General features: G+C 40.3%; 1 protein-coding gene across 1 annotated transcript in view; it reads left to right on the top strand.

Annotated features, from left to right (window-relative positions):
* The first annotated feature begins 1,070 nt into the window (after nt 1–1,070).
* ADCY10 (adenylate cyclase 10 (soluble)) overlaps nt 1,071–15,477 on the top strand; it is a 135,111-nt gene continuing 120,704 nt past the window's right edge. The window contains 6 exon segments of the mRNA XM_006887398.1: nt 1,071–1,218; nt 2,694–2,798; nt 6,375–6,413; nt 6,573–6,716; nt 10,359–10,564; nt 15,224–15,320. Coding sequence (XP_006887460.1) covers nt 1,071–1,218; nt 2,694–2,798; nt 6,375–6,413; nt 6,573–6,716; nt 10,359–10,564; nt 15,224–15,320 — 739 coding nt within the window.

The following is a 15,477-nucleotide window of genomic DNA, read 5'->3' as shown; positions in this document are numbered from 1 at the left end:
CTTTTCTCCTTCAGAGCTGCTGGTGGATTGGAACAGCCTTTGTGTTAGCAGAGCAATTCCTTATGGACTAAGCCACCAGTGCCCCCTGCATCAGTTCACAGCTGACCTTCCAGTGTGGTTTGAGAGGACACACACATGCACACACACACACACACACACACACACACACACACACACACACACAAGCTCTACCTAATGAATAAGGTGTTGCACCGCCAAACCAAAGGCGGATGGTTCAAATCCACCAGTTGCTCCTTTGGAGAAAGATAGACAGTTGAGCTGCTGAACATACATGGTAAGGTCCGCTATGAGTTGGTTCCAACTCAACGGCATATAACAACAACATATAAAAAAATAAATCTACATCTACCTTTAAAAAATAAAAAAAAAAAGAATAAATAAAAGAGAAAAAATGAGAAACCAAAAGGGAGGCGGATACGGAAAGAAAACACAGGGGCAGAAGGAATAGGAGCCTAGTCTGCTTGGATGGTGCTTCTGACCAATAAGCAGGACTTGCACCTTGCAGGGAGCGGGGTGCAGGTTGGAAGGGTGTACCCTTCAAGAAAATGAATGGAGCCACTTTGCTCTCTTCTTTCGCCACCCCCTCTTTGTAATAATTCTTCATTATGGAGCAGTTATGCACAGCTGCAAAGCCAGCTCATGCGTGAAATAATTTCCTTCTAATTATTGAAAATTGGCCCTTTTGAAATGTGACCTAGCAACTCTGATCTTTTAAGCACGAGGCATAGTGGTAAGAAGCTGCGCTGCAAACCCAAATTCCATACATTTCAAATCCACCAGCTGCTTCACAGGAGAAGGATGGGCAATCTCCAGTGCGATTTATGCCTCTGAAAACCTGCTGAAGGGTCAGCTATGAGTCAATTCTGACTTAATGGTGCACAAGAACCAATATGACTTATTTAAACAATAATATTATTTGGGGGCAGGGAAAGGGAGAAAAGGAAGCAAAAATAAGGATCTTGGGTTTCTTTTACTCTGGGTTTTCTTTTAGACGGTCTGTCTGGAGACTGCTTCCTGTGATCATAAACCCCTAAACATTTGCAGAGAGCATGAACAATCAAGGGCCAGACACAGAAGACCAGGCGATCATCAGAATCGCAGCCCATTTACCGGATCTCATCGTCTATGGAGATTACTCTCCAGAGAAACCCTCGGTGAAGTATTTCGATGGAGTCTTAATGTTTGTTGACATTTCAGGCAAGTACATTTAAAAATCTTGTTGAATATAAAAATCACAGGGTGTAGCAAATGATTAAGTGCTCAACCATTACTGAAAAGTTGGCTGTTCAAATTCACCCAGAGGCACCTCAGAAGAAAAATCTAGTAATTTACTTCCCCTTAAATACCATCCATTGAAAGAAAACCTTATAGATAAGGAAAAGTAATCGTTAGATAATAAACCACTGCCACTAAATCGATTTCCATTCATAGCAACCCTCCATCAGTTGTCCAAGCTATGAATCTTAACAGAGGAGACTGTGGATTAGTTAGTGGATTCAAACTGTTGGCTTTTCAGTAGTAGTCCAAACCTTAATCTAGACACATATTTGGGTTGGTGAAGAAAAATCCATCGAAAAAGAAAAAGAAAGATAAACCCTATGGAGCACAGTTCTCTGACACACATGGGTCACCCTGAGTTAGAATTCGCTTAATCAACAGCAACTGGATTCTTAGTGTTGTAACGGGGGGAAGGAGCTGTGGTGATGTGGTGATAAAATGCTGCACCACCAGCCTGAAGACATGCAGTTTGACTGTGCCAGCTGCGGTGCAGAAGAATGGACACGCTCCTCTCATGAGATTCACAGCCCTGAAAACCCCTAGGGGGTCAACTAGGAGTTGGTTCTGACTCCCCGGCACAAAACAACAACAAAGAGGAGAGCAGCAGGCTCATATCAGAATTCAGGTAATGAGCTTGATTGCAGAACACAGACCCCATTTCCAGGTTCTGGGCTATTTGTAGATTAGCCCAAGAATGAAAACTTGATGATGCCCAAGTCCTATGCCTGGAACCTCAGGCCAACACCCTTGCCTCAACCTCACCGATCCATCCCCTAAATCTCTCACATCTCAGTAAAAAACTAACTTCAGGAAATTATCTCCCCCAATTTTTATACCCTAACTGTAAATTTGCAAGCGTTCAGGTACTTTGATGATTTGATGGTTAAAGTATTTGGCTACTAAACAAAAGGATGGCAGTTCAAAACCACCAACCACTTCACAAGAGCAAAAATGAAGCATCCTCCTTCTGTAACGATTTACAGCCTTGGACACACCATGAGGCAGTTCTACTCTGTTCTGTAGGATCGTTATGTGTTGAGTTGACTTGGTGGTAGTGAATTAGAGGGGTTTGGAGGGATTTTTTTTTTGCTGTTATTATTCACAAATTTTTAATGTTTTGTGGTTTCCATTACTTACTGTGGAATAAAAGCCCCTATCCCAGTTAAAGGAATAACGGTCATAACTAAATGAATTGGAAATTTTGACATGAAGGTTAGAACAACTAATAACTGTCAATAGATGAGGCTGCATGTCTGGTACTTGATGAAGGCACACAATAAATAAGAAGGAAATCTGCATTTTAAAAGCTAAGCCACTCTGCTCTCTAGTGACTCTCCTCTCCAAATGATTTGCTTCTTCCAAACAGTTAAGAAACTATTGCACATTTATTACAGGTTTTACAGCGATGACTGAGAAGTTCAGCAGAGCCATGTACATGGACCGAGGGGCTGAGCAGTTGGTGGAGATCCTCAACTATTATTTAAGTGCTATCGTAGAAAGTAAGTGTTCCCATAGCTTGCTGGCTTGAGAAAAATGTTAGTTCACTATTTCTTGTTTGTTGGTTAGAATCTGACGTAGTATCATTCATTGCTTGCCACCCATTTCCCAGTGAAATCATCAAGAAAACCAGTCTCTTTTTGAAATAAATAAATCAAGGAATATAATCAAACCTCACTAGTACAGGCCATTAGAGGGAAAGGCTTTAAAGTTTTAAAGGTTTAATTAGGAGAGTCCTTTAAAAGAAACCAGGCCACAGAAGTCCAGAATGAAGGCTGCATAGTGGAGTGGAATTGGGGGGAGGAGTTGTATAACAATGAAAAAAAATTTTCTTTTACTTTTCGAAGAGAGGAGCTAACTAAGTGGGAGGGGTGGGCAGGGAGAAAGTGCAACAATAAATGAATGGAAATCCAAAGTCTCTGTAAACTTTCATGAAAATTAATAATAAAAAAAGAGTAAAAAAATGAAAAAGGTTTAAAAATACAAATTAAAGAAAATCATCTATCACCCAGAAAAAACCTAAAAAAATAAATAAGAGAAACTAGGAAGCTCTGGCCACCTATTGAGAAAGGAGTTGCTGCCAACACAAAGGTGATTCAAATCCTCCAGCTTCTCTGCAGGAGAAAAATGGGCAGCTTTCCTCCTGTGTGATTTACAGCCTTGGAAACCCCCCCCCCCAAAGGATCAACTGAGTTGGTCTTCACTCCTTCAGCAATGAGGTTTTTGGAAGAAACTTTAATAGTTTTAGATATATTCAGTAACTCAAAAGTGTTAGCATCAAATAACTCAAATGCTGTCACTGAGAGATTTCCATATGAATAGAAAAGAGGGATTTAGAATTAAGTTATCAGTCCTTTTTCTCCTAGTAATGGCTTCTGGAGCACAGCTGACTGGAAAGTTGTCTCTCCTTTCAACCTCTGCCTGCCATCTTATTTGCATTATTCGAACTGTTCCTGAAGAGACAGAGTTACTCTGTTATACAGTAAACTGCAGATGTGGTCTTTATTAAGTTCGAAGTTCCCTAGGATCTTTGGGTCATGAAAATTATTAGTGCACTTGGCTGGTAACTGGAAGGCCCGGTAGAGAAGTCTGGCAGGGTCGGCCACAGGGGGTCGTGCTGCTCACCCAAAGCCACCCGTTTGGTGATTCTGATCTCCCGGTGGCTCTGAGGAAGAAAGATGAACAATCTCCTCCCGTGCATATTAAAGCCTCGGAAATCTGCGGGAGGATTAGTTATGAGTTGGTTCCAACTCAATGAGTGGCTATTAAGTTTTTGTTTTGTTTTGTTGAAAAGTTCCTTGGAAGAAATGCACAGGAATAGACTTCTCAAAAAAAAAATTTTTTTTTTTAAATCGCTGTTTAGTGAAAAAAAAAAAATTAGCTCTTTAGTGAACAGGTTTACTCTGTCACACGCGGGGCTGCCATGAGTTGAAAGCAACTCAACAGCAACTGTTTTCCATTTTCCGGCACAAGCAATTCCTCACTTTGTCTATTCCAGTGACTCCATCCAAGAAAGGGTCTGATGGAAACGAAATACATTTTTCGAAGTTTTCATTATTATTGCTTTGTCCTGTCAATATTTTTATGAATCTAGTCTTTGTCTTTGAGGATTGGCGTTAGCAAATTGGGTCTTGCAGCATTGTAAAACAGGTGCTCCTAAATGCTCACATCCAAGCTGTTATAATTTGAGATCATCGTAACTCAAATATACCATTAAGACAGAGGCTATCTGTACTATCTTACTATCACCATCTAGGCAAATGCAATACTTCTTAAAATCAGAAACTAAATCTGATTTGGTTTTTTGCATTCAATTGAACATCTATTGTTGTTGGTGTGTGCTGTGTGTGCACTGTGGAGTCAGAAACCAACCCATAGCTCACTCTCCAGCAGGTTGTTTTTTGTTTTTTTTTCACAAATAATAATTTTTATTTGTAATTATTAAAATTCTGAATTTTAAACAGATTCTTGAACAGGTGGCTGATAGCCATCAGCTCATTCAACTTTAGCACCTGTCTCATCTCCAGTCTCATTCCAGAGCTACCACCTTCACCATGAAGCTCCATGAGTTTGCCCAATTCAAACTTGGGCTTCTTGAGCATTTTTACTTTCCTAACAAATACATCATGGAGAGGATAAATAGGCTGGCAAGCCTTTTTTATGCCTTTCCCAATGCTGTCTGGAATCAATTTATTGACCACCTCTTTCAAGTTATTTGTCTGCACCTCTCGGGTCATGATTTCCATCATTTCCTTCCGGATTTGGTGGACCTGTTGGTGCTGAGCATGTCTTCTGAATCTGATTGTTGCGTTTTTTTTGTAAAACCAACACAAAATAGATGAAGTAAATAACCATCGGTGGTTTTGACATCAACATGTGCTTCAATCATAGTCTGCGATTTTTTGACAATGGAGCACATTTTGTCTCGGGTAAGATCCATGCCATGGAAGATGATGAGGCAGTTTTTGCCTTGAACATCCTCAGTAATCAGCTTGAATTTTCTAAATGCAGCTTCATGATTTTGCAAATCAGCAAGGCTCACTTCAAAAACACGACCCTCGAGTCCATCACATGCAATTTTGGTTTCTTGAGTCCTTGTGACTAATGTCTTCCCAATATTTCTTATATCGAATATTGCTGGTGCCTTTACATCATACCAATCTTTCTTAGAAAATAGATCAACCACTTTCTCCTTGGCTCCTTTTTTGCCACCTTTTGCAAGGTGCTTGTTCTTGCTGACAGCCATGGTGGTGCCGAAAGAACCAAAAGGTCCAGCGGGTTTTTAAAGGCACTAAATCGCCTAGGAGGAGATTGCTCATCCTTCTTCCTCAGGGCAGCTGGGGATTTAAAACACATGCCTTGGAAGTTGCAATGCAGCTTATCCAGCACCTAGCATACAGCAAATGCTTAACAAATTGTTGTTGTTGTTGTTATGTGCCAGTGAGTCTCCTGCAACTCATAGCAACCTCATGTACATCAGCCCCAAATCCTGCTCTGTGCTGTGCCTGTCTCACTGTCTCCTACATATCTACCTCCATTACCCCAGTCATTGAAGCAATCCACCTCATCCAGGGTCTTCCTCTTGTGTGTTGCCCCAAATTAGTGATCATAAATAACTTTAGGGGAAAATGTCCATTTATGGTAAAAGTTTGAGTAACCAAAATGGAAATTGATCATGTATGTGTTTCCCTTATTTTATCATTTGCAGTTTTTTTGAAGTCTTATCACTCGTCCACATACCCATGCTCACTCATTTCATCAATCATAACATACATTTAAAAAAAAACAAAACTCATTATCCTGGGAGAGCGATCACTGTCTTTGAATCTTACTAGAAACACCACCTTAATTTTTCGTGTCTTTTCTCACTCATAGAAATGGAAAATGCACCTTATGTAGCCCTGGTATTCATTCTCCAGTAAAAGAAACAAACTCAAATGGGTTAACACTTTTCCTATAAATCTATTCTTTGAAATGCTATTGTCTTGCCCCAGGGTTTATCCCACTGATGCACAAGTTCTTTTTATTTGCTTGAAGAAGTCAGAAGTTGATTTCACTTACTTTCTCTTTTTCCTTAGAAGTGTTAGTGTTTGGAGGAGACATCCTAAAGTTTGCAGGTATGATGGTCAACAAAGAAGGGAGGGGTAAGAAAGGACCTCTGAGAAAGTCAGGGCTGAGAGGGGGCCCTGAAGAGTGTAAGAAAGCCGTTGTAAGGATCTCCTTCAGACTGATGCCCAGAACAGCCCCAAAGACGCCAGTGTGACTGTCTCTTCCAGGTGATGCACTGCTAGCCCTATGGAAGGTGGAACGAAAACAACTGAAAAACATTATCACAGTGGTAATTAAATGCAGCCTGGAGATACATGGATTGTTTGAGACCCAATTATCTGAGGAAGGCCTAGATATCCGGGTTAAAATAGGTAAGCATTTATGAAGGAACAGCTGTTGTTAGAACTGTGGATGTGAGTTCTGACTGCTGAAGGATCCTTTCAAAAAGAGAAGACAGCAGCACACTGGCCCAGCCCCATGGCTGTGCCTTCACATTTGAAATAAGGCAGACCAGAATGTGAATTTTGACTCCTACTCTTGCAAGTTAAATAAATGTAGGATAATATTATTACCTTCCTTCCTGATTAATACAGGAGTCCTTGGGTGGTACACTCAAGTGCTTATGCATTCAACTGTTAGTCAAAACATTGGCAGTTGAAACACACATGGAGGTCTTGGGAAACAGGTCTGATGATCTGCTTCCAAAAGATCACTGCCTTGAAAATCCTATGTAACCCTACTCTGCACATATGGAATTATCATTTCACTGGATCTGCTATCTCAAAAGAACAAATAAGTCTGTCTTGAAGGAGTGCAACAAGGGCACTCCCTGGAGACAAAAGTGGTGAGACGTGTCCTCATATAGTTTAGGCACATTGCCAAGAGGGACCAGTTCTTGGAAAAAGGCATCATGCTGGGAAAGGTGAAAGATCAGAGAAAGAGAAGACTTTTAACAAGATGGATTGACGCCATAACTGTGTCAAAGGGCTTGACTATATTAGAGATTGTGAGGACAGGGTAAGGTTCAGATCTGCAGTCACAGGATCACTTTGACTTGTAGGCAACTTGATGGCACCTAACAACAACAACAACAACAGATTAATACAAAGACTAAATGAGTGAGTATTGACTGAGTAATCACTCAGCAGAAGTCATTGTTTTGTTGTGGTTAGTTGCTGCTAAGGCAGCTTCAGCTGATGGTGATCTTACTTATAACAGAATGAAACACTTCGCAGTCTTGTCCATTGGGTCCATTGTTGTAACTGTATCATTATATTGGTATAATTGGGTCCATTGTTGTAACTGTATCATTGTTGTAATTATTATGATGTTTGTCTTCCTGCTGCTTGTCAACAGTGTATCTCATCAAGTAAAATGTTGTATACCTTGTCATTACATGGTTATAGCCATGTTATGAAACTGGTCGTTCCCCATTTCATAAAGTTAACGTGTTTTAAAACTTACTAAAACCACAGCACACTTCCAGCATTATAGAGGGCTTCTTATGCTCACATCTGCAATGATAATAATGATAATAATAATAATAAATAATAAATAATAATAACACATGGCACATGTTTCCTTCTTATTCCTCAAACATTGCACAAGTTATGTCATTCCCACTTCTCCCCATGCCTGAGGGACAGGCATTATCATAGCCATTTAATAGGGAAAGAAGAATGAGATTGCTCTGAGAGATGGAAATGTCAAACAGTAGCTAGAACTGCTGGTGCTGGCAGTGTTCGTGAATGTCTGCCTAATAATTAAGCTTTAGAAACTGAATTCTGAAGTAAGAGCTAGTGGGAACCTCCTTCAACATATTCCATCTTTGGCTCTTTTTGGCCCATGTGATGTTATGAAAACATTCCAATACATTAAATATTTTGTAAAAAAATATTGTAAAGATCCTTTCCCCCCAAACCAATATTTGAAGAATCTAATGCGCTATCCTTCTTTAGAATGATGGTGGTCTAGCCTCCCACAGTGACTGGCTGTTAGAGATATGGATTATTAAACCTTTCCACTGGGTACGTTTGAATATCAACATATTTCAGCTAGAAAACAAACCATATGTATCATCAAAAGAAATCAGTATTAATAACATATGTACAGCAGATGGGGCTCTGTTGGCCTAATGGGTGAAGAGTTGTGCTGCTACCCCAAAGGCAGATGATTTGAATCCACCAGCTGTTGAAAGATGGGCAATATCCTCCGATCAGACTCTGAAAACCCATTGGAGGGTCAGCTATTAGTCGTTTCCAACCCAACAGCACATAATAACAACATGTGCAGCAGAGACAAAGTTGAAAAAGTAAACATGGGTATTATTAATTGCAATTCTTTAAAAGAACTGTTTATCAGCTGTATTTAATTTATTCATGTGATTTATGTTCATATTTTATAACATATCTATATGCCATATTCTATAGTATTCAATGACTATGTAAATGCATTTGACTGGGTGGATCACAACAAATTGTCGCTAACCTTGAGAAGAATGGGAGTCCCATCCCACAACAGTTCATGTTGTCCATGCAAAAAGCTATACTTTGACTAGGAGGCAGTTACCAGAACAGAGCAAGGAAAATACCGCATGGTTTAAAATCAGGAAAGGTGGATGTCAGGAATGAAGTCTATCTCTATATTTTTTCAATCTATATGTGGAATAGATCATTCAGAAGGCTGGACTTTATGAGAAAGAATAGTATCAGGATTGGAGGAAGACTCATCAACAACCTGTATAATGCAAACAACATGACATTGCTTGCTGAAAATGAGAAGGACCTGAGGTGTGTGCTGCAGAAGGTGAAGGTCTGCAGCCTTCAATAAAGATTGAATCTCAACATCAAGTAAACAAAGATCCTCATCCTGGGCCAATTGGCAGCATCATGATAGACAGAAAAGAGATTGAAATTATTAACATCTTCAACTTCCTTGGTTCCACAATCAACATTCTTGGTACTAGCATCCAGAAAATAAAAAGATAAATTGCATTGGGGGGGGGAATTACTGTCAGGGACCTCTCCAGAGCACTGAAGAGCATGTCAGTCTACAGACTAAGGTGTGCCTGATCCAACCTATGGTCCTCGCAACTACATGCTGTGCATCAGAGAGCTGGACAATGACTACGGATGATAGAATTGGTGCCTTTGAGTTGTGATACTGGAAAAACATACCATAGACTGCTAAGAGAACAAACAGATCCATTCTGGAAAGATTGAAACCAGGCTTCTCTTTGGAGGCAAGGATTTTTAAGCTCTGTCTCACATACTTTGGATATGTTGTCAGGAAGGACCAGCCCTTGGAGAAGGTCATCATACCTGGAAGGGTGGAGGGACAGCGCAAGAGAGGAAGACCCTGGATGAAATGGATTGACTCAGTGACTGGGGTAATGGGCGGAAGGTTTGTGAGAGACAATGAAATTAGCTGAGGATAGAGCAGTATTCAGAGCTGTAGGGTTGCTATGAGTTGCAAGCAACTCAACAGCACATATTACAACAACAACAAGATATTATGTTGCTCAGGTGTCAAAAATCTTCTTTTTCCAACTTTAAAATAATTCATGGAAGTGTTGTTGGGATGGGGCACCTGAATATCAGATGCCTACTCTTTTTGTCTAATCTTCTATTACCTGAAATTTGAGCTTATGAGTTTCTTTTTTGTTAAATCTTTAATCTCTGTTGAAATGAAAATATTGCCCATAAAGGAATTATTAAAGTTACATTCTATCCATTTCCATAGTGCAAATAAAGGGGGGGGGGAATTTGGAATTTATAGGGCCATCTAGAAAAATATCTCAGAAAGATGAAATCTAGTTGTTGAAATTTTTAGCTTTGCAAAAAGAAAATTTTGGAAGAAGACGTTCTTAGATTCCTATTTTTAATTTTAGAGGCCTAAATTTTATTCTAAAGTAGTCTAGGCACAACAGGATTCTCTTTTTTTTCCAAGAATCAGCACTTCTGAGAAATAACCCAGAAATTCTTACACAAACCTTTTATTTGCCTTCTTGCCAGGATTATCTGCAGGCCACATCAGCATTTTGGTCTTTGGAGATGAAACACGAAACTACTTTCTGGTGATTGGTCAGGCAGTGGATGATGTCCGTTTTGCACAGAACATGGCACAGATGAATGAAGTCATCCTGTCACCAAACTGCTGGCAGCTCTGTGACCGGAGCATGGTGGAAATCGAGAGGATTCCAGACCAGAGAGCAGTTAAGGTGAGTGTGGGCTGCCGCTTGCACAACGTTCTGGCAGTCTGTATCAGGGGCCTCCCGCCAGAAGAGCTACTGGAACGGCTGGTTCCATGAAGCTGTTGGATTGGAGGTTGAGATGAGGTCAGTCTGCTTTTAAGATTTGGAGGCTTTCATCCAGGATATTCCTCTGGGACAAAGACTAGCGAATTCAAGGAGGAAATTATTTGATTTCTCTCTCTGGGTAATTTAAGATGGAGACTTTGGATATGGAGACTTCGAAGGGACTAGAGACTTTGCTCAAGACCCAGTGCGTGTTTTCTGGCTATTGTTGTGAGCAGAAAGGAGAAGTTTTTAGGACTGCCACTGCTCTTTCTTTCACATCTCAGCACCCTCATCCTGAGAGCTATAGGACCACTAAGGGCAAAAGAGTGAAAATGTGAAAGCATAGGAGTGAGAGGAAAGAGACTCTCCCAAGGCCCTCTTGTAGGAGAACATAGTCTAGTTAAGGTTAATACTGTAAATATCCAATCCTTGAGTTATGGCCAATTAGATGAACTGTGCTTTAAGAATGTGAAAAGAGGAAGACAACTATGGTGCTAGCTGGGCTAAAGGAATAGGACTGCATGGAAGACAAAACAAGAGACAAATCATTTACGAAGATGCTTGCGGAGACAGAAGGCATTCCCACAGCTTCTCAATCTGCAACACTCCCCAGTGTTCGCCTGTCACCCAGCAACTACATCAGCTGGACCACAGAAATGGCTCTTCATTTCTTTCCTTCTTAAATCATAACTTTAATTATTAATTAATTTTCTAAAATTGTTACAGAAAGTTCCCATATATCCTTTATTGAGACTCCTTAATTTTATACAGAGTGAAGTTGTTAGAACTGGGAGGTTAACATCTGACCATGATTTTTTCAGATGCCATTGAGTTGGCTTTGACTCACAGTAACCTTATTTACAACAGAATTAAATAGTGTCCAAACCTATGCCATTCTCACAATCTCTGCTACGCTGAACCCCATTGCTTAAGTCACTGGGTCAATCCATTATATTGAAGGGTCTTCCTTTCTTTTAACTGAGCCTCCACTTTTGCAAGCATAATGTCCTCCTTCAGGGACTAGCTTCACCTAATAACATGTATTCATAATTCATTCTGCTAAGATTAGTAGCATACCAGTTTTAAGAAGAGCTGAGTCAACGTTGTCCCAAATGTTTGATTTGCTGTAACCACATTTCCTCGTTTGTTTAGTTCCCACATTTCTCTATCTTCCTTGGGTTTGGTGGTTCCCTGGAAGGTCTCCCTGAGACTCAAGCTGATCAGGGGAATGACTCACATGACTGTAGATGTACAGGCCGATTTTGCACAGAATGGTGCACCTTGTAGCCTATCAGTTGCAATGTAGCTGGAAAGTGGGATAGCATGGAGGGGGATAGGGAAGAAGGGAAAGCTAGTATTGAGGTCCCAGGAGCTTGTACAAGACTCTAGTAGGGTGGGGCTTGTATCCCACCTTCATCACCTCTCCTTAATACAGTGGCTACTTTAGCACAAAATAAACATTACTCATTGGCTAGGAAAGACATTTTGAATGATAAACCTTGGTTTCACCATACTTGCTCCTAAAGCACTCTGGCTACACTTCCTCCAGCACAGATGTGTTTGTTCTTTTAGGTAGTTCATAGTGTCTTTAATATTCATGACAACTCCACAATAGACTCTTAGTTGAGCACGACTCATAGCAACCCTATGAACAAAAGGCCTGAAGCCCCTCTACAACTATTGACTTTTATCAAAGTTTATAGGTTCCAGAGGCATGTTGTTTAGGAAGTGGATGCCACTCCTGCTTCCAAACCTGCCATAGCATGCTATTGTTCTTATGTGCCATTGAGTCACCTGCGATATATAATGACCCTATGTACAGCAGCTCTGAACCCTGCCCTGTCCTGAGCCAGTCTCACCAATTCTGACACACCAACTGCCCCTATCGCCTCAGTTATCAATCCATCTCATGCGGGGTCTCTCTCTCCTGTGCTGTCTGTCCACCCTTCCAAGCATGATGTCCTTCTCCAAGGACAGATCTCTCCTGGCCATGTGCCCAAAGTAAGTGAGGTGGAGCTTGAAAATCCTAGCTAGGATTGGAATACCAGTTGATGTATTTCAGCAAACAGATGCTGCCCTGTATGTGCTCACCAAGTTGTGTCAAGAAATCTGGAGGACAACTATCTGGCCAACTGCCTGGAAGAGATCCAGATTTATTCTCATTCCAAAAAAAGGTGACTCAACAGATTGTGGAAATTATCAGACAGGATCACTAATATCACACACTTGCAAAGCCCTGCTGAAAATTATCCTGAAAAAGACTTGAACAGTAGTACATTGACAGAGAACTACCAGAAATACAGGCTTGGTTTAGAAGAGGTCATGGTACTAGGGACATTATTGCCAATGTCAGATGGATCTTGGCTGAAAGCATAGCATACCAGAAAAATGACTGTGTGGATCACAATAAATTGTGGCTAACCTTGAGGAAAATGGGAACTTCAGAACAATTGATCATGTTTATATGAAACCTTTACTTGGACCAAGAAGCAGTCCTCAGAACAAAGCAAGGAAACACTACATGTTTCAAAATCAGGAAAGGAGTATGTGAGGGTGTGTCAGGGATGCATCCCGTCCCTGTACCTTTTCAACCGGTATGCAGAACAGATCATTGGGGAAGCAGGGCTTTATGAGGAGGAGTGTGGCATCAAGATTGGAGGGAGACTCATTAACAACCTGAAACTTGAAAAGACAAATTGCATCGGAAAAAAATCTGCTGTCATGGACCTCTCCACAGTGCTGAAGAGCAACAATGTCAGTCTATAATACAAAGGTGTGCCTAATCAAGGCCATGGTCTTCTCCATTATTTGTTATGCTTCAGAGAGTTGGACTAAGGATGACAGAAGAACAATAGGTGCCTTAAAGTTGTGGTGCGGGAGAAGAGTCTTGAATACTAATTAAGGACTTTATTTAAATGTCAGTAATTTTTCCATGAATATTCGTTGTTTCCTTAGTTTAATGTTCTATGATCTCACATTGCATTGTGTTGTTATTTTTACTTAGTCTCCCCCTTTCTATAACATCTCTTCCATCTCTCCTTACCTTTCCTGACCTTTACACTTCAGAAAAATGTTTACTTGACAAATGTCCCTTAGTTTGATTTTTCCCTGATGCTTTCTCATTATTGAACTGAGGTTAGGCATTATGTTTTTGGCAAGAATACCAAAGAAATTATATTCTGCTATTTTTGGTGTATAATTTCATGATGTTGATATGTCTTATTGAAGACATTTCTACTGTTTATTTGAGCACCCATTTCCTTTGTCCTTTTACACATGTAAGGAAGAAATAGCATAAAATTTAACTAACATAGTGGTTACAATAAAATGTTATTAGAACTCTTGAGCTTTGCTTCAAGATCGTGGATGAAGTTACCTACTGCATAGTGTCAGAATGTTCCAACTTAAGACTAATGCCAGACTCAAACAGGAAGGGACTTGGTGGTTTGGAAAATGCTGAGACAACATGTTGTGGTTTTATGTACCGTCGAGTTAGAACTGACCCATAGCTGACCGTCCAACAGGTTTTAAAAGGCACTTAAGTTGCATGGGAGGAGATTGCCCATCCTTCTCCTTTGGAGCAGCTAATAGATTTGAACCATGTGCCTTCAAGATTGAAGCTTCTTGTGACTAGACCACCAAAGTTCCCTAAGCATCCATGACCGCCTCAAATAGGAGTTTTGAAATTAAGTTTGCCATTCTTATCGCATATCACACACTGTTGCTGGAGAAATTGTAGTTCCTAAGATGAAGAGAAAGACAGGCAAAGATGTACAGGGGTGCAATATATGACTGATTATTTCAGGTCTTTGTGAGCCAGGATGTGCCCATGATTAGACTAGCTCATTGCATGACTCTGGTCCGAAGTCCATGACTGGTAGTGAATATCTCATATTTGATTCAGAAGGACATGATTCAGCATAAAGAAAATGCAGTCAATGAAGGATCAAGTCATTGAGGTAGTTCAGAGAGGCACTTGTTAGAGTAGGATCCTATCTCTTCTTTGTCAGTTTTACGCATCTAATGCTTCCTCTCTCCCCACCTCCACCCTCATTTTTGTTATTGAGCAGTGGCAAAAACTCAACTGCATGGGGTGGGGGAAAGCCAAATAGTATTGCTACTGAGCTTCTAAATTTGACTGTACAGAGAAAGGGAAGACTTGAGTCTTGGCAAATCAAGAAGCAATTTCGATCCCTTCTACACAGGAAGCAATGTTACATCTTGGGGAGATAAGGAGTAATTGAGAGTGGAGACATTGACTTTTTGGTTTCTGGAGAAAACTCGTTGATAATCTTCTAGTAGGGAGGGGGAAAAGGTTAGAAAAGAAAGAAATAGTATATTAGTTAGTCCCTTGAAATGGCCCTTAAGTACACTGGGGATGGAGATGGATCTTAATACTTGGAGCAATACTTTCATGTAATTCCATCCAAGTTGATTTTCTTCAGTTGAAATGTTCCAGTGACTACTTACGATGACCTGGACACTCTAAACCATAATCTCTGCCCTTTCTGCTAAAAAAATTACTCGTGAAAGACCAGAAAACCCTCAGAATAACAAAAAAAAAATTCTCACTTTATTTAGGTTAACTTCTTAAAGCCACCCTCTGCTTTCAATTTTGATGAATTTTTCACAAGATGTATGTCTTTTATGGATTGTTATCCCAGTGGTGATCAGAAAAGTAAGTACCTTCCAGGAACAAGAGCCTCTGCTCTATCCTCAATCACGTGGTTCTCATACCAATACTGCCTCATATGGTAACTGGTCATTACAAGTGTCTGAACTCCTCAACACAGCTCCTTGGTGCTCTTTTCTTTTTCTTTTTCTTTTTTTTTTTA

The sequence above is a fragment of the Elephantulus edwardii genome, unplaced genomic scaffold (assembly GCF_000299155.1).
Source record: "Elephantulus edwardii isolate Elephantulus edwardi_28Jun2011 unplaced genomic scaffold, EleEdw1.0 scaffold00057, whole genome shotgun sequence".
Lineage (NCBI taxonomy): Eukaryota > Metazoa > Chordata > Mammalia > Macroscelidea > Macroscelididae > Elephantulus > Elephantulus edwardii.
The sequence above is the reverse complement of the archived record's forward strand: the minus strand, read 5'-3'. Positions and strand labels throughout refer to the sequence as shown.